Source organism: Exserohilum turcica (genome assembly GCF_000359705.1).
Source record: "Exserohilum turcica Et28A unplaced genomic scaffold SETTUscaffold_3, whole genome shotgun sequence".
Lineage (NCBI taxonomy): Eukaryota > Fungi > Ascomycota > Dothideomycetes > Pleosporales > Pleosporaceae > Exserohilum > Exserohilum turcicum.
The window spans coordinates 273,646-296,659 of NW_007360136.1; the positions used below are offsets into that span (position 1 = coordinate 273,646).

A 23,014-nucleotide genomic window follows, 5' to 3' on the forward strand; every position below is an offset into this window, starting at 1 on the left:
AAAGGGGCATGGAGTATATCGATGCGTCGACACATGTCGTGATGTGCATGCCTGTTGTATCTGAGGCGCGGGGCACGCAATGCCCACGATGATGGCGGGGCTGCCAAGCGACGTGGCGGGGTACTTATGCCACCACCGTCATGGCTATCGCAAAGGAATTCTGAGAACAGCCGGCGGGTGTGAAAAGGAATTTGTCCTTTTGAATTTATCAACGGCGGTCGATTAATACGTCCGATCTCTGCGCCGTCACTGGCTCGGTCCGAGATGGGCCGGAAGAAGTTGCTCAATTGGTGGAGCGGCAGCGCGATAAAAGGTAACCAAATGCCGCCGTGCTGGAGGTGACATTTCACTCCTCCTCACTCCTCCGCATAAGCCGCCAGCTCGATATTTCCTTTCTCTCATCACCTCATATACATCCTCACAATGTCTCAACGAGCTGCGCTGCTAATTGGCAAGTTGGCACACGCCCAAAAAGAGTGGCAGGCATGCGCCCAGATCGCATCCAAGCTACACGAGTACCCCGATGGCAACCGCGAAGACTTCATTGCCAAGTGCAAGAGCGGCGAATTTGATGGAATCTACGCCCTCTACCGGAGTAACGACTCCAATCCCATTACCGGAGACTTCAATGCCGAGCTGCTCGATGCGCTGCCCAAGAGCCTCAAGTACGTCTGCCACAACGGCGCGGGATACAACAACATCGATATCGGCGCATGCACAAAGAGAGGCATTTCGGTGTCGAGCACGCCGATAGCAGTCAACGATGCAACGGCCGACGTGGCCATTTGGCTCATGCTTGGCGCGCTCCGCAACATCAAGCAGCCATACATGGCAGTCAACAGCGGTTGGTACCCGAGATTCAGGCAATGCAGACGCACAATTGACGTATCGCACAGGAAAGTGGCGCGGAAACTTTTCGCTCGGACACGACCCCAAGAACAAGACGCTCGGTATCCTGGGCATGGGCGGCATTGGCTCGGCCGTGGCGCACCGCGCAAAGGCCTTTGGCATGAAGATACAATACCACAACCGTCGCCAGCTGCCTGGCAGCGAGGAGAACGGCGCAAAGTATGTGAGCTTTGAGGAGCTGCTCAAGACATCCGATGTGCTCAGCTTGAACCTGGCGCTCAACCCCTCGACCACGCACATTATTGGCAAGGAGCAATTCCAGCTGATGAAGGATGGCGTGGTCATTGTGAACACGGCGCGCGGCGCGTTGATTGACGAGGCGGCGCTTGTAGATGCGCTCAAGAGCGGCAAGGTGTGGACGGTTGGACTGGATGTATTCGAGGAGGAGCCCAAGATCCACCCCGGCCTGCTCGAGTGCGAGAACGCCGTGTTGCTGCCGCATGTTGGCACGGGAACATACGAGACACAGGTATGTTTGTGTCAAGAGGGAGTCTGGGACTACGCTAACATTTCCCTAGCGCGAGATGGAGATACTAGTGCTCGACAACCTCAAGTCGGCCATCACAAGCGACAGGCTGCTGACCCAAGTACCCGAGCAGAAGACGGAGAAGGCAAACATGTAGCCGGGCGCTAGAGGCGATGAAACAAAAGCTGAGACTATTTGCAAGGGTTGCTGCTTGCGTCATCGTACAGTCCGGCCACCTTACTTCATACCCTTTTTCGCCATGGACTGGGAATCTTGCAGTAGCGAGATCTAGGGGGGAGCGCGAGGGCCCCGGGACCCAAAGCATGATGACCGGGCATGGTAGAAAGGGACCCCGTGATGAGCCCATCTAAAGTACATATACCCTAGGATGAATAGAGGAAAGCGCTGCATCTGCAACCTATGCCATGCCTAATCCAGTGTCCGCCAAATGTAGAATGTGGTCATAAGCTAGGATATGTATCCTGGCCGTCCGTCTTTTGACCCTCGCTGCAGATGCGAGCCAGGTCCCTTTTATGAAGGCGACGAGAGTATGCGTTGCTATCATCAGGGAATACGCAAATCTGACCAGGTGTCTGATACATGCTGCTCACCTTGGTGGCCGGCAACCAATAAGTAAAGTGCGCGGGGCATCTGCATCCCAGTCTACACCTGTTCGCCGTGTAGAGACCCTTCTTTCAAAGCGGGATGTCTGCGTACTTGAATTAAAAAAAAGCCTCAAGATCGGCATTTCCACAAGTGTTTCCTTGTCTTGGTAAAAACATTAGTCTTTGATGAACAAGAATGTTTGTTGTACGTTGTACGTTCTCTCCCCGCTCCGTAGTACTTTGAGTATTTTCACGTGCTAAAAGCGCGCAACATGGGGCGTGCGTATGCGTGCGTGTGCGTGCGTGGGGTCTTGGCAGCAGCAGCAGCAGCAGCAGTAGCAGCAATAGCAGCGGCAATGCAAATGCAAATGCAAATGCAATGCAGCGCAATCTCCAATCCCGAAAAACAAGAAACAAGGAAAAAAGGGAAAATAAAAAGCCTCTCTAAGCTTATGTATGCCGAGGCGGTACCAGTTCCGATATTTGATGTAAGTACACATACACCCTGGTCTCCTGTGTCGGTGTCGGTGTCGGTGTCAGTTGTCAATTGTCAGTGTCAGTGTCAGTGTCAGCATGTACGTATGTAAGTATATGCAAACCACGGGTGAAGTTCGGCTTTTGCATGTTACAACATCGCGTGATGCACGAACGACGCATTGCCGTCGACGCATGCTGTTGTCGTGAACTGGGCGGCAACCCGTTTTAGTCTGGCAGTTGAATGTATGCAGTAAAGGAAACGGTCGGCATTTGAATGGGGGCAGAAATGCAATACCCGCTGCTTGTCTTGTGTGCCTTGGTTGTTGCCGACCCACCTCGCGTCCAGCCACCGGGGAAGCAGAGACGAGAAAACTATGGGGATTTGAGGGGGGGGGCCTTGGCTTGGCTCGAGGTCCAGCTCCCTCCCCGCCTGGAGTCCCCACGAAAAAAAAGGTCATGCCCACATACCCCAAAAGTTGCTCCCCACGCCATGTTCTTGCACTTTGCCGACGGGCCCCAGATCGGGTTTTGGAAGGGCGGTCTTGTCCTGGCGAACGGGTATTTGGGTTAGGGTAAATGTTTTTTTTTTCTGGGGATTTGGCGCTGTTGTTTGTACAATTGCCGGTTTGGACTCGTCGTATGATTTGATCCATCGGTGGGGAGGTTAAACGAGACTGCGTGGAGCTAAGTAGAGGGGGTTATATATCGCTCTCGCTCTCTCTCCGTTTCTTTCTCGCTGCATCCCTTCGCTCTACATACCTTATACACTCGACGCAAACATGGCCAGGCTCAACATGGCCGAGGTCTGGGCAGACATCAAGACATACCGCCGCGCGTACCTACTCACGGCTGTGGCATCCTTTGGCGGCATGTTGTTTGGATGGGATACAGGCTTGATTGGTGGTATGCACACACACACACCGGGTTTCTTCACCGCCATCTTCGTATCCACTAATAGCAATCAGGTGTCCTGACCATGGACGCATTCCAACACTCGTTCAATCTCGACAAGGGTAGTTCCGACTTTGCCAATCTCCAAGGTAACATCGTGTCTGTGTTGCAGGCAGGCTGTTTTTTCGGGGCCCTGGCAAGTTTCTACGTTTCCGACACGTTTGGCCGCAAGCGGGCGCTTATCATGGCCGACGTGATATTCATCATCGGCTCCTTGGTGCAGACGCTGTGCGGGCTGGGCACGTCGAGTCTGACACAGCTGTACGTGGGACGTGTGATTGGTGGGTTCGGGGTTGGCTTGATTTCTGCTGTTGTGCCTACATATATTGGAGAGAACGCGCCCAGGGCGATTCGAGGCCGCTGCATTGGCTGCATGGTATGCTTGCATTTCAAAAAAGGGGGTATGCGGCATTTGTCTTACTGACGGTAATAACAGCAACTCTTCAACGTCACGGGGATTTGCTTGTCGTTCTTTGTCAATTATGGCATCGCGCTTCATATCACCAGCCCCACGGACTCGACAAAATGGCGCGTACCTTTTGCCCTGCAGATGCTTCCTGGAGCGTTTCTGTTAGCAGGCATTGTTTTCATGAACGAGTCGCCGCGTTGGCTCGTGGAGAAGAACCGCGTCCATGACGCCGCCAAAGCACTGGCCACGGTCCGGGGCAAGAGCGTCGACGACGCAGACGTCGTGGAGGAACTCGACGAGATTATTGCAGACTTCAACGGCCATGAGAAGATGCCTCTGATGGCGCAGCTCAAGGCTTCGTGCGCAAGCAGGAAGATGTTTTACCGATCTTCTTTTGTCGTCATTCTCATGTTCTGGCAGCAGTGGACGGGCACAAACTCGTACGTAGTATTTGGTGCTCAGACTAGACGTGCGATTGTCGCTGACCTGGCTCAGGATCAACTATTACGCCCCGCAGATTTTCCGGGAGATCGGCCTGGTTGGCAGTTCGTCGGGCCTATTTGTAAGTGAAGACCAGTGTGTACGTGTAGAGTGGTAACATGGACTGACGTGAATGACCCAGGCGACTGGAGTCTATGGCATCGTCAAGATTGTCGTGACAGCAATTGGGCTCATGGCCTTCACGGAGCAGCTCGGGCGAAAGTGGTCTCTGATCATTGGGTCGCTCGGACAGGCATTTGCCATGTTCTACATCGGCATCAACCAAGCGGTGCACCCGCCGTCGGGCGACCTCGACGGCAACGCAATCTTTGCCATTGTTTGCGTGTACCTGTTTGTCGTCTTCTACTCGTTTGGCTGGGGACCCATTCCGTTTGTGCTGGCGTCCGAGTGCAGCCCCAACCAGGTGCGGTCGCTGCTCATGGCGGCGTCGCTCATGACACAGTGGCTGTTCAACTTTGTGATTGCAAAGATTACGCCGCTGATGCTGAGCCACATCACGTATGGGACATTTCTTTTGTTTGGGTCTCTGTGCATTGTCATGGGGCTGTGGACGGTCTTGTGCGTCCCCGAGACCAAGGGCGTGCGGCTCGAGTCGATTGGCGAGCTGTTCGAGGGCAACATCATCCGGGGATGTATCCAGGACACGGTGCCGAGCAGGGCACGGGCGAAGCAGCTGCGACACCACCATGCGACGGACGATGGCGACTCGATCAAGAGCGGTGCAGGCAAACGGGGGCGCGTGGAGCAGATCGAAAACGCATAGGGCAGCAACGGCGGCGGCGGCGATGGCCATGGCCAAAAAGCAGCTGCAAGCGGCCACGGTGCTTACGTCGCGGCGCATGAAGCAGGCTAGTGTGGTACGATATTTCCGTAGGAGCGAAATGCCCAAGTCAAGGCCGTGCGCACATGACGATGCTTGACCTTCATTCATGATGAGACTTGTCGATGGCAAAGCGGTCGGCGGGGGCGCATGGCGGATCTGTACAACGTGTCCGTACAGTGAAGATCGTGGACCGAACGGGCGTTGAGTCGGGCCGCGTGGGCGGAGGGCGAGCAGGGCCGTCACGAGGGGCGAGGGGGGAGGGAGGATAGGCAGTCCTGGACAGTGAGGCTGGGCAGCGGCGGGGCGGTCGCGACTGCTATGGCTGCCTGAGGGGCCGTTGGGCGGTCAGCGGGCGCCGCAACGCCTCTCGTTGGCGGGGCGACGTTGGGTGTAGCAGTGGGCTGCCTAGTATCTCTGTAACAGGCCGGCGGTGCATGCCGACGGGGGAACCAGGCGAGGGTCGCTGCGCAGGAGTGAAGCGTGCAGGCAAGGCGCCGATGCAGCGCGCACCTGGCCACGGGCGGTCACGGTGGAGTCGATGGCGGTGTTGGTGTTAGCATTAGTGCTGGAGGGGTGTGGCGGGCAGCGTGGGTGTGGTAGGCAAAGAAAGGAAAAAAAAAAGTTGCCGCACCGAGGGCGCACAGATGGAATCGAGGCGAGGGACCCTGGCGTGGGTGGCGCTGCTCGTGTTGGTGGCCAGCTGCCAGGCGCAAGCGCGAGTGCGAGTGCAGGGGTGGCCAGGGTTCGGCGGGCCCAAGCGAGCGATGACATAGTGCATTGCAATCAGCAATCCGCTCTCCCCTCCACGCAACACGGCAACCAGGCAGGCGGGCGCCCGACTCGTCACAGCCCGAAGCTCACCACCACTCCCACCCCCCGATTGCCCATCCATCCGTCCATACACGCTCCAGGTAGACACTGCGCTGCGCTGCGCTGCACTGCACGCCGCTGTAGTGCTGCACATCCCCTCCCCCGCCAACACTACTCACACCCCCCCCCGCCTTACGCCCCCCCTGCTGCCCGCGCGCTCTCAGCTCTCGCTCTCGCTCTCTCGACACACCTCCTCTACACTGCACGCCTATTACACCTACACATCACAGACACGCGCCCTCCGCTGCTCCACTGCTGCTGTGCTATCCCTACCGCCGCCGCCAAACCCGTTGCTCCAGCGTAGCCCGGCGCCCGCCTCATTCGCTGCCTCGCCCGTCTCCACCGCTGCGCCCGTCGCGTCCCAGGCATATCCCAGGGCACGCCTGCAAATATCACGCCCACCTTGCAGTCGCAGCAAACCCCCCGCCCCCCTGCCCTGTCCGGCCCAGCTGTCACCACTCGGCCCTCGAAACTTGCACGCCTCCCACTCTCCCTCCTGCCGGCAATCGGTTCGCGCTCCTAGCCGTAGAGCCACGCTACACGTGCCCCGACCGGCTCCCGTCCTGCACTGCACTGCGACGCTTTTATGTACGTCAAGCTGCGACTCCATTCCTCGCCAGACTCGGTCTGCTCCTCTTCTCCTTTGCTTGTGCCATGCGCTCCCTCCTCTGCCCCTGACACAGCCCTTTCACCAAGCACTGACAGCATGTTGGGCAGCCTTCTCCTACCCACCAGCCCTCCGGGCCCAAGGGGCGCTGCTTATTCCCCCACCGCCGTGCCGCCCCTTCCCCCGCGTAGAAATAGCCTGTCCACTACGCCCGCTGCCAAAACGGCTGCCAAAGTCGCTGTCAAGCTGTCCGGCACCATGGAGTCGCGCTACACCCGCGCCTCGTCGCCCCGCAGGTCCTACAACAACCCCGCCAGAGCCTCGACCGGTGGCTTCGGCGACCCATACTACGACTCGTCCCACTATGGCCGCTCCAGCTCGCCGCGCGCCAGCATCGACCGTCTGGGCGCTGCCACGTCGTACCACTCGCCCTACTGGAACCAGCCCAGCAGCACCCTGAGTTCCCGCTCCAGCAACCTCAAGTACGACTCGTACACGGCTCGCCCCCGCCGCAACACCAATGACCTGTCAAGGCCCAATGTGAGCACCAGCGCCCTTCCGCAGACGTCCCTCCCGCTCCGCACACCCTACTCGCCCCACGCGAGCAGCTATGCCGACCGGCCCAGAAGCCCGCTGGCCCCTCCTCCGTCTTCCTCTTCTTACGACAAGCGAAGCGACCCCTACGTCACGCCCGTCCCTCCTCGAGGCCATAAGAAGGTGTACAGCGTCGACGACACCAGCCACCTGACCAAGCTGGTTGCCGAGGTGGATCCTTCGCGCCACCGAGACCATGCGGATAGGGGCTACAATGTCTCGAGCACCAACCGTGCCTACCATGAACCCAAGCCCGCATCGCGCCTGTCCGACCTGAACAGCGATGGCTACTCTTACACCGACCCCGCCAGCATGTACCGTGACACGGAGCCCGCCTGGCGGCGGCCACGTGCTGGAAGCATAGAGCGCAGTTCGCGCCCCGCTAGTATGGTTGCCGAACGCCCCCCACGCAGCTCGACCCGAGAACTCGGTCCTCCGCCCTCGACTCGAGGCTTTGACAAAATCAACAGTGCCCCGCGGCCGCATGCCAGGTCGTCTTCGAGTGACCGAAGCCAGGTGCCCAAGTATGACGCTTACCCAGACCCGCACATTGCCCGATCCTCTTCTACGCGCTCTCGAGCCCCCGCTATCCACCAAGAGCCCCTTCCGCCTCGCCGAGACACGTACCGCGACGAATACGATCGCCGCGATGTTGAGAACAAGCGCCATAACACGACTTTTGAAGATCGTGACGTCACCTCACGAGGATTCGGCATAGCCCCCGGTCCTCCGGCCCTGGCCCACGATCATCACGCTCTCGATCGTCAGCCCCTCTATCCTGCCCAAGAGCCTCTTCGGACTAGGCCTCAGGACCCAAGCACCTCGTACTACCAGCCCGAGCGTGCTGAGGCTCGCATGCCTGAGGCCCGCATGCCCGAGACTCGCACTTCTCGAGACCGCGACGTACCCCCTGCAGACTACGACAGACGCCCCCGTGAACGAGACCATAAATACGAGAGCAGCAATGGGTTTATTCCTACCGCTGCTGGAGCCGTTGCCGGTGTTGCTGCGACCTTGGGCGCGGCCGGTCTGATCAAGTCCCGTGAAAAGGACCGAAACAGTGACCGAGACTCGTCCGGAGAGCGAGAGCGTGAGCGTCGAAAGGAATACGACGAGCGCGACCGGCGCGACCGCCCTGACGAGCGCCGTGAGAGGAAGCCCGAGGGTCGCCGCAACTCCTTGGCACCGCCTCAGCCCGCCCCAGTCCCAATTGTTGCTGCGGCCGCCGCCGCGCCGCCGCCGCCACCCCCCGCACAGATTGCTGCTCCAGACTATCCAGCCTACCCTGACCCCGATGCACGCAAATACCGCGATCGCCGACACGACGAAGACGACAAAGAGAAGGTGCCTCTGAGAAAAGGCTCGTCACCCGAAGGCAGCGGCGATGAACGGCCACGCCACTACGTGGACCGGGATGCTGATAGGCGAAAGGACCCTGCACCGCAACAGGCTGCTGTAGATCCAGATGAGGAATACAGACGACGGATTCAACAAGAAGCCGAGCGTGCCAGCCGCAGCAACCGCGAGCGGGACAGCGACTCTGATCGAGACAGGGATCGACGAAGGAGGAAAGACGAGCGTGACAGGTCTCGATCCCGAGGCCCAGAGGAGCGTTCTCGTGCCTCTCCTCCAAGGGACACGCCCAGCTCCCGTAGTGATGACCGCTCTTCAGTTACTCACAATGGAGGCATGGTGCAGGAGCCTGAGACTCTTGACAAGGAGTCGGAAGCTGCTAGCAAGAGCGTGCAGATTGTCGAGCCACCCAAGGAGCCTGCGCAACCTGTCAAGGGCATTCTCCGTAAGCCTACTGCCAAGTTTCCAGAGGACCCCGAGCCTATCCGCGAGGGCGTAGCACCACACAAGGACGCTCTCAAAGGCAAGGACATTCCTGTTGGAGCACGCTGGACGAGGATCGACCGACGTTTGGTCAACCCAGAAGCCTTGGAACAGGCCAAGGAGCGTTTCGAAGAGCGCATGGACTGTGTAATTGTACTCAGGGTCTTGACCAAGGAGGAGATTCAAAAGCTTGCTGATCGCACAAAGAAGATCCGCGAGAGCCGACGTGAGTTGTCAATAACTATGTGACCAAGCCAGTTGCTAATAGATGTTTAGAATTGGAAGATGACGAGTACGACCATGAACGCCGCGAAAGAGAAGATCGTGAGAGGCGAAGCCGCCGCTCCAAGGACGACAGGGACGACGATGATCGCGATGACGACCGCTATCATCACGAGCGCGAACGACGCCACCGTTATGATGATGAGAGTGACTACGACGGCCGCGATCGATCTAGAAAGGAAGAGGGACGGTGATGTTGCAAACGCATTCCGTGCACAAGCACCAGATATTTCTAGTATGCAGCGTCTGCTTACGTTGTGTTGAGTAGCCGAGGAAAAGTCTTGATTTTAAGAGGCACAAAGAGTTCGTGAAGAAGACGCTGAAAAACGCATCGCTGCAACGAACCGCTACTCAAAGCCTCCCAAAGCGAAAAGAAACACCGTCAAGTGTGGAATGGCTGGAGTCACGGTCTGGTTACTGGTGTGGGCGTTTGAATTTTGCCCAACCACCGCTCTATGGGTCGCACCAGAGCTCCAGATTATAACGTGTCACAATCTCATTGCTCTACAATGCAGATGAGCGGTCAGAGTGTTTTTTGCCGAAGAAGAGCCGCATTCGTAAAGTACTTGGGATGGTTATGAAGGTTAGATGGTGTTGATAAAGTCCTGTTCCGCTGCGCGTTAGGGATGAGTTTCCTTTATTGCTTCGTAGAACCATGGCTTTTCTTTTACGCTGGGAGTAGGAAAGGCCAAGGGCAATGAGGCTTTCTTTTTTCTTTTTATCTTTTTCTGTACATACATATTACTACTTGTTTTTGAGTACCCACCTGCCTCCTCCTTGTCTTGGGGAACAAATACCTATTTAAAAAAAAACAAGACATTTATAACACAACAATACTTTGCCCACTTTTCAAGACCCCCTCCATTGGCGAATCAGCGTGCGACATTGGAAAAATGAGGCGGTAGTGTGCAATGCCATGTCCTGCTGTGCCACCACGTGTCTCGCCCACGGTGGTCTACTTACATACATCGATCTTCGGAGCAAGAGCGTGATTTGGAAAGAAAATTGGACTTGGGGCTTTATTGGATGCCGAGACGACACTATCACTATACTGGGTGGACATGGTTGGCATGTGGATATGCTAGTGCTAGTGCTAGTGCTAGTGCTAATACTAAGTAAAGCGCTGTGCGGAGGAAATGGGAAAGAGGGGCAATCTTGGTTCCATCCATCTATCCATCTATTGTTTTCGTCTCTTACTTTTTCTTCTTCTTCTTCTTCTTCTCCTCCTCCTCCTCTTCTTTCGCACCAGTTTCACTACTACTACTCTGGCTCTGGCTCTGGCTCTGGCTCTGGCTCTGCCACTGCCATGGTTTCACTGTGGTTATAACCCGGAAACGGTGACGCATTCTACGGACCTGCATGACGCAAGGTACACCTACAGCCACACTTGGGCCTACGCATACGCCTACATACATTCTACAACCGGGTAACTAGGTACAGTAGGCTGGATTTCCTTTTCTTTGCTTTTTTTTACCGCGTTGGCGCCAATTATCTCAGGGCATATGCATGTAGGCGTAGGCTGTAGGTGTGGCATCGGTGTGTGTATGCATGTGTGGTAAACGCCTGAACTACTGCAGCCGTTGTATGTGCTGTGCTGTGTGCTGTGTCGAATGAAAGAGGGGTAAGTAAGTAGTTGGTGGGTGGGGTAACAAGTGTGAGTGCAAGGGTGATTGGGTGCTACGTCATTCACCCATCTGTCCTTTTTTTGCTTTTTCCCTCCACACAGCCATGTGATGCTGTTGTTGTTGTTGTTCTTTTGCTTTTTCCGTCTTCGAGATCTTGGTTTTTGTTTGCTGCCAGCTTGCAGATTGTCTTGCGATCTGGTGTTCGTGAGGGGGTTTGTGCATCGGAGAATGGTATGTTGTGATTGTGATTGGGTCGGGCGTATAAAGGTATCGTGGATGTGGTTCTTGTCGTGTGTGTGTTGGCTATGTTGATCAGGGTTATGCTGGCGGTTGGAGAAACTAGGAGTGTTCATTTCGAAGAGTCACGGGCGAACGTGGTATCGCATATGATGAGACTGCTTAGATCTTGTTTAGTGCGTAACATATCTGTTCTACATTCTGCGTGCGAAAGATGGTGGACGTGTTGATGGTTTAGTTTGGTTCGATGGGTGTTAGATGGGACCTGGTTTAGCGCTGTGCTAGAGCAAGAGGGAAAGGGGTACATGAACCTATGTAGCGCAGGTTCCACGTGGTATCAGTACTGTCAACGCAGGTGGTTGAACCTGCATCTGCACAACGAGTGGGTGGGTGGTGACGAAGTTTGGGCAAAGCTTGGTAGTGTGCATGCAGGGTGGGCGGCTTGATGTCAACATGCTATGTAGCGTTGCACACCTACGTAAGCACCAGGAACAAATAAGCAAAACCTGTTTCATGCCGAATTGTGACGAACGCCAAATAAGTGTGTATTCAAGAGATTGGTAGGGCTTACGTGTAGCGGTTGTTAGATAGAATGTGAGAACTGCACTAGTTTTTTTTGAAAACGCCGGAATGCTCTTTGAGACGCCGTATATCTGGTTCAAGGGGCAAGCGTAGTGCCGCTAGACAAGCAGGGCCCAGAGTATGCGTATACTGTTTGTGTAGCTAATGAGGAAATACCAAGTGGTTGATGGTATCCGAGTTGAATCATTGAGACCACAGTATGACACAATCTCATTCCATTACTTGAGATGAAGATAAACCTTGTTCAAAGTCGTGTATTCGTATCAATTTAACCTCAACACAAATTACCCCTCGATACCTTCCATAGCCTGGATAGCCGACTCAGCAACACCACGAGTATGAGCAGGAATGCTCTCGTTCCGAGTAACGGCCTTCCACTGCTCTTTCCAGAATGCCCAGCGCTCCAGAGTGAAGCTATTCTCACCCTTCCATACACTGGCTTTATCCTTCACTATACCCTCCTTGGGGCCCTCTTTACAGCGACTGTACAAAGCCTCTTTTGCGTGCAGGAATACCTGTGCAGCAGCTTCAAGGCCATCCGGATCCGGTTTCTCGCTGACATCAACTTCCAGCCCCGACGCAATAGCCCATGCAGCCCGCTCAATGCCTGCGCCATACGATGCAAGCGCCTCATCACCAGTCCCAATCAGGCGTGCACCATATTCACAAGCATTTTTCCACTTTGTGACTTTCTCTTTCTGCTCTTTTGTTCGGTCTTGGCTACCACTTGTATCGCGCGAGTGGTTGACGGCGTAGCTGTTGAAATTGTCGGCCCAGATATTTGCCCAGCCTGTGAGTTCTTTCCAGTACTCTCCATCATCTAGATCGATGTGCTCTTTACCCTCGCCTTCGGGCTCGGGGCCTTGGGGTAGCGTTTTGATTGCCTTGAGCAACGTGATAATGGGCTCTTGAGCTGCAGGAAGGGCAACGGCAGTGTCGTTTAGAAATTCCCAGAGACTGTCTAGACGCACTTTTAGTTCGACTGGCGTAGGGGCGGCTTCGACATGGGTGGCCAGTTGTTGGGTTACTTGGTTGACGCTGGTTTTGCCTTCAAGATACGCTTGCGCAGCCGACATCTGTGTGGAGGTGATGTTGTACTCGGCGTATTTTGTTGCGGCATTGCTGAAGAAGTTGTCTGTCGTAGTCGTCATGATGGAAGATAGGATGGGGTGTGCTTCTCGGGATATTCGATTTGCAGGTGAGTGGAAATATTATGTCGATGAAAAGTTCCCAGTGGATCAAGGTGTGAAGATTTGTAGTCGGCGGTTAGGCAACTACGTGACTCTCTGCAGGTCTATCACGTGATGTAGTTACAAACAGGTAACAGGTGGCGATGCTGTATCCTTGTTAATCGTTTGAGACATAGGCAAGGCTGAGTGAAATGCATCTGCAAAACAGTGCAGGGGCAGAAACGTATCTAGGCATCCCGTCGGTATACGAATCTCGGCCGCCGAGGCTGCACTTTGTAGATCTTCAACTAAGCTTTCACGTTGCTAATGGCCCCGCATCTTGGGGTCGCTGTGGGTGGCCGTGGGTGGCCTATTAAACGGACGTCATAATTGCGCAGCTTCCACGCTGCGCCACACCCGTCAGGTCAAACTGTTTTTTTGGAAATTCCGCGGGAGTGGCCGAAGTAGATGCATAGTCCAATGCTTAGCACGTTGCTACATCGAGCTCTTCCATAGTAGAAACCACAGGCTAAGCATCTACAATCCCTCTCGTTCTACTGAACTGCCATGTACTTTGAATATACCATTTCTTCGCTTGGTAGTTATCGGTTAGACTCCCGTAACACGACCACAACCTCTTCTGAGGACACTGTGCTACCTCGTCATGTCTTGATGTAAATGAAACCGTATTGTTCGGTCTCCGAGGCATGGGAATTAGGCAGCCAATGCTGTGCGGAGGTGCTTCGGTCGTACTCAGGCATCCTACGCTGATCACTGAATCGCTACTCGAACGTCACTGGCCTTGTCGCTGGATGTTTGTAGAGCTACATAGGTATAGTGGGGAAAATAGTTAGGCCATGCCAAAAAAATGGGGCAGAATACAATTTTGGAAATACCATGCCTCCATACTAGGCCTAGCATAGGCTTCCAAAAGAGCTAGCGTGCTGGTGTTGACACCATGAAAGTCATACGAGACGGTATTCCAGCGGGCAGTGCGGGAATCACAAGAGGTAGTCTCTGGCCTGATACTCGAAAAGCAGGCGCTTCTCCATCATGACGAAACTGGCGGTACGCCTTGTTCCCAAAGAAGAGATATCAGAGACAAACGATTGACCATGATGGGGCCAGGGGATTCTCTCTCAAGTATATAGCTTGCTCAGTTTTCGCTCTCAATCAGCATCAATCAACACAATCAGCCAGTATTTCCACTTTCAAACCACATCACTACTACATCTCCCCAACCCATTTTCAAAGTCCTTTTACAGCCACCATGCAATTCACCAACCTCTTCTTCGACATCCTCGCCACTGCTACTGCAGTCTCTGCAGTCCCAACTCCCGTAGACCCGCGCTCCCCACCAACCATTCTTCCCAAGAACATTGAAGGCTTCCCGCCCAACGACTGGGAATGCAAAACGAGCCAAAAGAAGCCCACCAGTAAGTCCCCCCTCCCCCTCTCCCATCAACCCATATCCCCAACGCAATCATACTAACGCAACCGCACCCAAGCTGTGACATTCTCCGGCCAGTACATCAAAGACACAGTCGAGTTTGGCCTGCAGCTCCGCGACAATGGTGACAACAAAGCCGGCAACAGCAAGTACCCAGAGTTCTTCACGCACCCAGAGTCAATCCCCGGTTTGGAGGGCTACGCCGGCGAGACCAACATCGATCACTTTCCGCTCAACTATGACGGCAAGACGGTGTTTACCGGCGGCACACCCACCAGCGATGCAAGGGTTGTGTACCAGCACACGGTGAAATCTGATAATGCAAAGTTCATTGGTGTGTGGACGCATGCGGGCAGGAAGGATGGCAAGTTTGAGAAGTGCACGGAGAAGTAAGAGCGCTTTTTTTTGGGGAGGGGGGGGGTGTGATGGAGTTGAAGCTAGACTGGAAGTTTGTGTGGATGTTGTTGTCGGGTTAGAATAGATTGTCTGTTGCTGCTTTGAGCAATTGGTTTTACGAATCTTATGCGTTTCTTGAATGCAGTGTAGTTTTATTTGCTGTGTTTTTGCGTTTCACCATTCTCTACGAATTATAGAGGTTGACATGAAAACTGTTCCCTCTGGGATGATTTGCTAATCATGAAATTTTTTAATTGGTTATTCGTGGAGTAGTCAGAATGATATGTTAGAAACATCACTGTGATATTGACCTATCTATGTCTTGACAATACACCAAGATCGTCTTCGTCTCAATAGTGCCTTATGTAACACCCCTGCTCACCTGCAGTAACGCTACTAAATCGCTCGTGCAACGGTGAGCAGAATCAGCCGGCGCAACATTATCCAACTAATCCTCCCAGCATAGCTGCTGTAGTCCACCCTCACCAAACGCAAAGTCATTTTCAATCTGCATAAAAAGATACTGATCTGCCTCATCCAAAGTCCACAAGGGCTTTGGGCTAGTACTGGAGGGTGTGACTATGCCTGATGGCTGCATGTTGCGAGCCACAGTTCCATTGGTGGCTTGACTTTGCACTGCCTGTTGCATCCAAGCAGTGGAAGACGCAGGCGCGTTAGGTACTTGACTGTTGATACCGGCATTTCCGCCTTCATCTGCTTCCATGGCCAACCTGGAAGCTGTGTCGCGGTCGAGGTAGTGAAAAAACAACTCCACAACCCAGTTTGTTACTTCCCACGTCTTCTGAAGCTCTCTCAAACCCAACAGGCAGAGCTTTGCGCGATGTTCTGCCAGCGTGCGGTTGACTCCAGTTGAACGCCGAAAGTTTACCACATGGATGCATAGCGTGTTGAATAAGTTTGTAATGACATGCATCTGAGCGTGCTCGATATTTCCACCTGAAAGCATGTCTTCGACTATACGCGAATTGCGTGCCGCAGCTTGAAGGGCGACATTACTTTCTGTTGCTGCGCCGCGGTTCTCGTCCATGATGAAACTGGTCCGATGCAGAAGTATCAGTAGGTTGTTGTAGGCTAGATGAAGCATGCTAGCCTGGAGATTCGGTATATCGCCAGCACCGGGATTCAATTGCATTGCAGGGGGGACGTCGTTCTTCCAACTGTATAGCTCATCGCGAAGTTTGGTCGCGTCTTCGGGTCTCAGTGTACGCCCGGGCAAGTAGCCAGCATCGACTACACGGCCAAGAAATACGGCTAGCTGTAGCATACTTATGGCGTAGGCAGTCGAGCGACGGCGATCCCCGACTGGGACTGATGACCGGAAGGCATGTGTGAAGTCGGCGTATGACAAGGGTTCAATATCGCAGTCTTTATCGCGTATTCGACACGGCAGGCCCAGCGCGGCTGCACATTGTCTCTCGCGGACGTAGATTGCCCACCAGAGCCTCCTCTTGACCCTCGTCAGCTTTTCTTCTGTATTTCCCCCACGGCGATGTAGCGCCCGAGTTTCCGATAGACTGATAGCCGTTCCAAGCCAATGCCGAGCATCCTTTTCAAGGAGGGCGCCAGCTCTCCAGAAGCTCATCATAAATAGAGCCTGGATTACTATGATCTTGTTACTCTCGAAAGTCGCGTCGTAAATGTCTTTTGCCCGGATGTAAAAGAACCACTTTGCTCGATGACGATTGCCCCACCCGAGGTTATTAAGCGTCGACTCGTTGCAGTGTATCACGCCAATAAACATCATAGCCTGTAAGAGCAAGCCCGAAAATTCGAAGTGGTGGTAGGAGTTCCAGAAATCTTCTTCGTCAAGGATGGCGAAATGCGGGTGGAACCATTTGAAGTATGCCTCTAGTAGCTCTTGTCGGACAGCGGCAGGGGGAAATGAAAATGCTCCTTCTGCTTGTAAGGCCTTCTTCCTCGCGATGCGTCTTTCTGCCTCCCACTCTGGCACATGTGAATCTGCTCTTCCAGCAGTAGGCACGGCATGGCGAAAGCAAGACTCCCGGCGGCCGGCGGCGGCAGCGGTCGGCTCCTCTGTCACGTAACGCAACGAGCTGGACTCACCGAGGAACACGGCATCGTCCTGCTGGCTTTCATTTCTTGTAATATCATCCTGTGGCTCTTGCGGGACAGGCGGGGCGGTGAAGTGATGATGGCTGCTGGCGGATGGCGTGTGGGTGTTGGCGGGGCTAGTAAAGTTGGACGATAAGGACGCCAGCACGTGTGATGCCGCGACCTCATCTTCGTGGCGCTGGGGGCTGAAAGCTGATATATCGGGCGGACTGCTCTTAGGTTAGCCTCTGAATCCCATGCACAGTACCCTGGGTATCTCGACATACGTCCTGCTTCGTACTTCGGCCTCACCTCGCGGCTTTCTGATGTGCTTGCCGCGCCTGGATTCCCGTGTCTCGCACTGCACATCGCCGGCAGTACAGTTACTGCACGGCTGTCGCTCAGTGACATCGCACTTGACTCGTCGCGCATTGCATGTGACACATGCCAACTTGGCTCGTTTGCGCGGCGGTTCCGACATTCTGTAAGCCGAAGTGTGAATTTTGAAAGAAGCCGAAGTCGGTTATCAGGTCTTTACTAGGCAGCGGCTGGTGTCTTGGCAGAGTCGCGCGACACAACCTATAGAATGCGCTTGCTGAAGAAAGGATCACAGACTATTTGAGATAATTCAGACTAGTTAGCCATCATGCTTAATGCATAGGCAGATTTATCCACTGTTTCTTCTTTCTTGATACTCGGATTTGTGGCTGGGTTGAGTGAAAGCAACAGCGTTATCGATATCGGCTATGCGTCGGCATTAAGCACGCATGATGCGTCGTTCATTACACTGCACTTCAGCAGCTTAAAGTTGGTAGGGCAGCTCAAATGCCAGATTCCAAGGCCCAGATAGATAATCCTGATCATGGCGCACCTTGCCCGTCGGCTCTTCACAACAACATCTCGCAAACAAGCCTCGGCATCCGAAGCATGTGACGAGCTCCTCACTCGCTTCCAGCAAGGCCCAGTCTCCATCCGGAAACAACTCCTGGATGCAAACCAACTTCAGCTTCTCAGCATAACACTCAATCGCACGCCTTCGTCGTTCAATCCACCGCCAAATGGGACGCCCGTTCCACCAGGATACCATCTCATTTATTTCACCCCCTCCATTATCGAAGCTGAGCTAGGCTTGGATGGCACCGATAGGACGGTCAATCCGCTTAGCCCATTTACACGCCGAATGTGGGCAGGAGGCGAGCTGGAGTGGGCACAACACCGCAATGCGTTTTTGAGGGTAGGACAAGAAGTCCGCGAGACGACCAAACTTGTCAGCGCAGAGCCCAAGAAACTGAAGAACGGCGGAGAAATGCTCGTTGTGGGGGTTGAAAAGACGTTTTCAAACCACCATGGCATCGCTTTGACTGATCGTCGTAACTGGGTTTTCCAGCGAGAACTCACGCCAGAGAATGCGATAAAAGCGCCGCCTAGGCCAGAAGAAAAGCAGCTGCCGACGGGCCAGTACCAACGAGATTTTTGCCAGACGCCAACTTCGTTGTTTCGCTTCTCTGCTTTGACTTTCAACGCGCACAAGATACACTATTTGCCTGAGTGGTGTAGAGAGGTGGAAGGTCACAGAGATGCTGTTGTGCATGGACCGCTCAATCTGATCAACATGCTAGACTTTTGGAGGGATACCGTTAGGAATGGCGATATGGAAGCAGTTCCAAAGTCAATAGCATACCGCGCCATGAGCCCACTGTACGTCGGGGAACCATACCGCATTCTGTTAAATGAAAGCCCTGCACACCATGACGGTGAACGAGGCACTCAAGAGTGGAACGCAGAAATCTGGGATAGCTTCGGCAAGCAGAGTATGAAAGGAACAATACTTTAGTAGATGCATTCATTACCTGCTTATATTGCAGAGAGAAATACGCCAAAGGCCAGTTTACACCATGACCCGATTTATCTACAATAATTCAGTCCCGTTTCGCAATGCAGTGGCGTAAGGTCATAACTTCGACATCGTACAATTCAATATCCGTTCAATGCTATTCTTAGGCCCACTTGCCAAGAACGCTCATGAGAATTAGTCCGGCAACCAAGGCAGCCATCGCAGAGACAGTCCTGACTGGGCCTGCGCTCATCAGCTTGCCGTGCATCCAGTCTCTGGCCAGCATCTCCACGATACCGACCCATGTGAGGATTCCAGCGGAAAGAGCATCGAGTGTTCCAATGGCAATCAAAGTGCTGGGGTCACTGCCGTTGAAATGATCGAGCACGCCGATACCAATGCCCATACCAATGGGCGTGATGAGCGCAAATGTACCCGCCATGATGAGTTTCTGTAGTGTACCGGCCGCGGCCGCGGGAAGCTCAGCAATGCAGGTTCCAAGAGCGATTCCTTCAAACATTTGGTGGAAAAGAATGACAATGAAGAGGGTAACAAAGAAGCCATCACTAGCCACAACAAGTGTTATCCCAATGACTAAGTGCGTTAGTTGAGTCGTAATTTAGGGGGCTGAGCGAACTTACGGATAGAGTGGAAGATGATACCAGCCTCAAGGTTCATGACATTAATCTTCTCTTCCATGGGAGTAGTCTGGTGCATGGGCCCGTGCGCATGACCATGGCTGTGGCTAAATTCGTGGTTCGAGCTAGGGGCGGAGGAACCCCCGGTGGTCTTGTCTCCCCCTGCAGCAATGGAAACCTCGGTACTACTACTAGCAACATGCTTGCCCTGGCGCCACTGTACAAAGCGCGCACCAAGGTAGTCAACTAAGAAGGAAAGGAATAGGCCAGCCATGAAGATGGCCGCCGTAGTGCCTTCGTATGCGAGCCTGCCAAGGCATTCGTTCGAAAACATGAGTTGGGCGTGAGTGAAGAGATGGATGAAGGCAGTCGAGATGACGATGCCAGTACCAAACTGCTTCAAGACGACAAAAATAATGTTGTTGTCGCCGACGAGGTTGAACTTTCTGGTGAGGATGGGAGTGAACACTCCAATGGCGCTGGTAACGAGGATAACGAAGAGAAGGCCGACTCGAAGACCAATGTGGTAGTTACGGTTAGGGGCGTCACAGACTGGACCGGAGCTTCCACCGACGCAGTGCGGGATACCAGCGTGCTCGTGGCAGTGCTGCCCATTGTTCTGTGGCTGGTCTGCTGCGCCATTTGCGGGGGTTTCACTATGCGGTTCTCCGTTGCTGTGCGACTCGTCGCTTGCGCCACCGGTCAGAATCTTTACGTCTTTGCCAGCCTTGTCCACACAATACCTGGTGGAGTTAGCAAGATTCGTACAGTGTGCGACTCAGAATCACATTTCAGACGAGTGCGAGTGACAGTCTGTGTACTGTGCCTGGAATTGTTCTGTGGCCGTTGGCCCAGATACCTGGTACTCCTTGCCATCAGCCATGCACCAACTGTCCAAGTGTTAGCCAAGCAGTCTCTCTCCGACACTCTAGAATGGGCCACATACAGAACAGTCTTGTGTGGGTGGCATTCTGATACGGCAGTGAATGTGGTAGTCGCCGACATAGTCGAGACTGTAGCCGACCGGCTGGCCACAGGTGTCGTGACGGGCGCCGTCCTTGTCTGAGCAGCCACGGAGCCTGCCAGAAGCAGGGCCGCAGTCGAGAGGGCGGCACGCATAGTCGAAGGCATGGTGTAAACAATTGAATATACCAAACGAGCGAGCCGACTGGAATATAGCGGTCAGAGGTGCACCAGCGCAACCGTCTTGATATATTGTGGTCGAGGCTTGTTCATGGCGGGCGGAGCGGAGTCGAGGCAGCATTACGGGGCAACGCAGGGCCATTCGGGACACAGAAGAAGTTTTCGGGTGCCATGGATTGAGGCGGGAGGCGCCATGGATCCGCTTGGCATTGAGTACCGTGTTGGATGGTTTCCCTTGGCATGTGTGTCCATCCGAACTCACATCGAATCAAGGCGTGCACTTAGTCTTTCTAGGTACCGATTCCGCTAATTGTATGCAGCAGGGCGGCGGGAGTCGCGCCAGAACTAGAGTGGCGGAGGACTTGGCCAAGTCTTATGGTGCGTGGCTAGTGGAGCGTGTCAGTGTTACTGCTATCACGCGAGTAGTGATTGACAATTTGTTGAATAACACGTCGGTTACTGGAAAGGGCCAGAGTGGGAATCATTTGCGCGAATTCTCTGTCTATCCGTCCGGCCGTCGGTTGAGCTGGTAGGGGGTATACAGCACAAGACATAACTTGGCAACAATTGCTTGCACAGGGCCAAAGGATGCATAGTACAAATCAACACCACGAGCCTCATGATAGTTGTGACACCCAACAGTGAATGCTATGCGGAATGTTTCTGTTGAAATCCAGCGATGACCCACGGTATCACTGTCAGCTTTCCCGAAGCCAGCCACTCTTCCCGAAAATTGGGCTCTTGGTAGTGAGAATTTCTCTCCATTGGGGGCCATCATGGTACTTAGCCACACCTCAACCCACGTCTTGAGCGGAGAAATATGCATTCCAGACCCCACGCAAACAAATGCCAAGTTCCATCATGCCGACTGTACGTCAGGCCAAGCACTAGATCGTCTCCAGGTCCGCGTAGTGTAGTATCGGCTTCTCCAGACTGGTGATAGATCAGGAATGTCCCTGGGACTGTGCGGTTTGGGCGATCTTTCCTTTTACATCTCGGCGTATTTTCAAGGCCAGCTCGGAATATGAGCACCGAGACGAGCAGTACCCGCTGGTGTGAGGCCAACCAGGCAGGATATAAAGAGTCTGCAGCTCGTCTGCAAGTATCCTTCTCCAGCATCCAGCCTCTTGGGACTTCTACTGAACACTGGTTTGCCTCTCCAATCTCCAAGACTTCAATTTAGTCCCTCACGTCAACTCACAATGGCTGCTCGTGCCTCGGCCCTCCTGCTTCTTGGTGCCTCCGCCATCATGGCTGGACCCATCGCCGTCCGTGACACCACTGTCGCTACCACAGCCAACGTGCAAGCTGTTGTTGGTACAACCACATGGAACGTGGGTGCCGTTGACAGCTTCCCCATCCACGGCTCTTGCAATGTCACTCAGCGCGTCATGCTGGAGAGGGGTTTCAACGAGGCAATCGCTCTAGCTCGCCATGCCCGCGATCACATCCTCCGCTGGGGCCACGACTCTGAGATCTACACCAAGTACTTTGGTAAAGCTCCCACCGGTGAGCCAATTGGCTGGTACACCAAGATCGCCGACGGTGACAAGGCCGGTATCCTCTTCCGATGTGATGACATCGATGGCAACTGCAGCCAAGATGGTAAACAGCCTCGATTCCATCTCAATCACGATGGTTTGCTGACAGATATCAGGCTGGGCTGGTCACTGGCGTGGATCCAACGCCACATCGGAGACTGTGATCTGTGATCTCTCCTACCAGATCCGCAAACCCCTTGAGGCCATGTGCATGCTCGGCTACAACGTGGCCAACGGTGCCACCAACTACTTCTGGGGATCTGACCTTATCCACCGTCTCCTCCACGTTCCTGCCGTTGGTGAGGGTGCTGTGGAGCATTACGCTGAGAGCAAAGATGGGAAGTACCCCGCCGTCCTGAGCCTGGCCAAGAACAACGCTACCTTTGCCGCAAGGGACAGCGATGCGATCCAGTACTTTGCTCTTGAGGCATATGCTTATGATATTGCTGTTCCTGGCGTCGGCTGCCCTGGTCGTTACACTCCACCCAAGGCGTCCCCCACTGGCACTGCTACCCCTTCTCCTACCGTTAGCCCCTCCGCTACACCGGCTTCTGCATCTGCTGCTGCTGCCGCCGCCACCAGCTCTGCCGCCGCACCTGCCGAGGCTTGCCAGCCCCACGGAGACCACTGGTAAGACTCTCCTCACACTCCATCCTCTTGACATTTAGCTAACTCAAGGAAAAGGCACTGTCCTCCTGGCGTCCCTGTGCCTACTTCTCCACCCTCTTAAACGTTCTCTGAACTAGAACGGGTATGGGAATGGTTATGACTGACGGAATCATCTCAACCTTCATGTTGGGATTCCGGTATGATACCAAAAAATCACGATAGACTAATGATAATCCACGATTGCTGTATCTTTTGAAGTTGAGTTTTGTATCATCTCCTCCCCTGTAAACTGTGAGTTACTCGTAAGATATTAGTCCAACGGTTCATCCAAGTATGGGTATGATTGGTTTTCCAGCTGTTGCTATGTTGCCAAAATGTGGGCCATGT

The 23,014-nt window shown here is 54.1% G+C and overlaps 10 protein-coding genes across 10 annotated transcripts; 6 read left to right on the plus strand and 4 right to left on the minus strand.

Moving 5' to 3' along the window:
• Positions 1-423: 423 nt before the first annotated feature.
• SETTUDRAFT_136464 (uncharacterized protein) lies at positions 424-1,769 on the plus strand (the record flags this gene model as incomplete). The annotated part of the gene is made up of 3 exons (XM_008028976.1): positions 424-844; positions 897-1,378; positions 1,428-1,769. 3 exons carry the CDS (start codon positions 424-426, stop codon positions 1,530-1,532), a joined length of 1,008 nt encoding a protein of 335 aa, XP_008027167.1. The 3' UTR covers positions 1,533-1,769.
• Positions 1,770-3,236: 1,467 nt separating this feature from the next.
• SETTUDRAFT_136466 (uncharacterized protein) lies at positions 3,237-5,385 on the plus strand (the record flags this gene model as incomplete). Its single annotated transcript, XM_008028977.1, has 5 exons — positions 3,237-3,360; positions 3,423-3,784; positions 3,845-4,257; positions 4,313-4,379; positions 4,440-5,385. The coding sequence occupies 5 exons, from the start codon at positions 3,237-3,239 to the stop codon at positions 5,079-5,081; spliced, it is 1,608 nt and encodes a 535-aa protein (XP_008027168.1). The 3' UTR covers positions 5,082-5,385.
• Positions 5,386-6,717: 1,332 nt separating this feature from the next.
• SETTUDRAFT_20091 (uncharacterized protein) lies at positions 6,718-9,524 on the plus strand (the record flags this gene model as incomplete). Its single annotated transcript, XM_008028667.1, has 2 exons — positions 6,718-9,274; positions 9,325-9,524. The coding sequence occupies 2 exons, from the start codon at positions 6,718-6,720 to the stop codon at positions 9,522-9,524; spliced, it is 2,757 nt and encodes a 918-aa protein (XP_008026858.1).
• A 2,507-nt stretch (positions 9,525-12,031) lies between these two features.
• On the minus strand, positions 12,032-12,865 carry SETTUDRAFT_163469 (uncharacterized protein). Its single transcript, XM_008028978.1, has one exon. It carries the CDS (start codon positions 12,848-12,850, stop codon positions 12,059-12,061), a length of 792 nt encoding a protein of 263 aa, XP_008027169.1. The 5' UTR covers positions 12,851-12,865; the 3' UTR covers positions 12,032-12,058.
• A 1,348-nt stretch (positions 12,866-14,213) lies between these two features.
• SETTUDRAFT_31815 (uncharacterized protein) lies at positions 14,214-14,786 on the plus strand (the record flags this gene model as incomplete). The annotated part of the gene is made up of 2 exons (XM_008028772.1): positions 14,214-14,379; positions 14,452-14,786. The coding sequence occupies 2 exons, from the start codon at positions 14,214-14,216 to the stop codon at positions 14,784-14,786; spliced, it is 501 nt and encodes a 166-aa protein (XP_008026963.1).
• Positions 14,787-15,237: 451 nt separating this feature from the next.
• Positions 15,238-17,343, minus strand: SETTUDRAFT_91006 (uncharacterized protein; the record flags this gene model as incomplete). Its single annotated transcript, XM_008028979.1, has 2 exons — positions 15,238-17,097; positions 17,131-17,343. 2 exons carry the CDS (start codon positions 17,341-17,343, stop codon positions 15,238-15,240), a joined length of 2,073 nt encoding a protein of 690 aa, XP_008027170.1.
• A 381-nt stretch (positions 17,344-17,724) lies between these two features.
• SETTUDRAFT_31817 (uncharacterized protein) lies at positions 17,725-18,696 on the plus strand (the record flags this gene model as incomplete). The annotated part of the gene is made up of 1 exon (XM_008028773.1): positions 17,725-18,696. One exon carries the CDS (start codon positions 17,725-17,727, stop codon positions 18,694-18,696), a length of 972 nt encoding a protein of 323 aa, XP_008026964.1.
• A 163-nt stretch (positions 18,697-18,859) lies between these two features.
• On the minus strand, positions 18,860-20,453 carry SETTUDRAFT_90653 (uncharacterized protein; the record flags this gene model as incomplete). The annotated part of the gene is made up of 4 exons (XM_008028980.1): positions 18,860-19,290; positions 19,338-20,077; positions 20,123-20,224; positions 20,281-20,453. 4 exons carry the CDS (start codon positions 20,451-20,453, stop codon positions 18,860-18,862), a joined length of 1,446 nt encoding a protein of 481 aa, XP_008027171.1.
• Positions 20,454-20,979: 526 nt separating this feature from the next.
• On the minus strand, positions 20,980-21,303 carry SETTUDRAFT_31819 (uncharacterized protein; the record flags this gene model as incomplete). The annotated part of the gene is made up of 1 exon (XM_008028774.1): positions 20,980-21,303. The coding sequence occupies one exon, from the start codon at positions 21,301-21,303 to the stop codon at positions 20,980-20,982; it is 324 nt and encodes a 107-aa protein (XP_008026965.1).
• A 376-nt stretch (positions 21,304-21,679) lies between these two features.
• SETTUDRAFT_91360 (uncharacterized protein) lies at positions 21,680-22,652 on the plus strand (the record flags this gene model as incomplete). The annotated part of the gene is made up of 2 exons (XM_008028981.1): positions 21,680-22,082; positions 22,135-22,652. 2 exons carry the CDS (start codon positions 21,680-21,682, stop codon positions 22,650-22,652), a joined length of 921 nt encoding a protein of 306 aa, XP_008027172.1.
• Between the last annotated feature and the right edge of the window lie 362 nt (positions 22,653-23,014).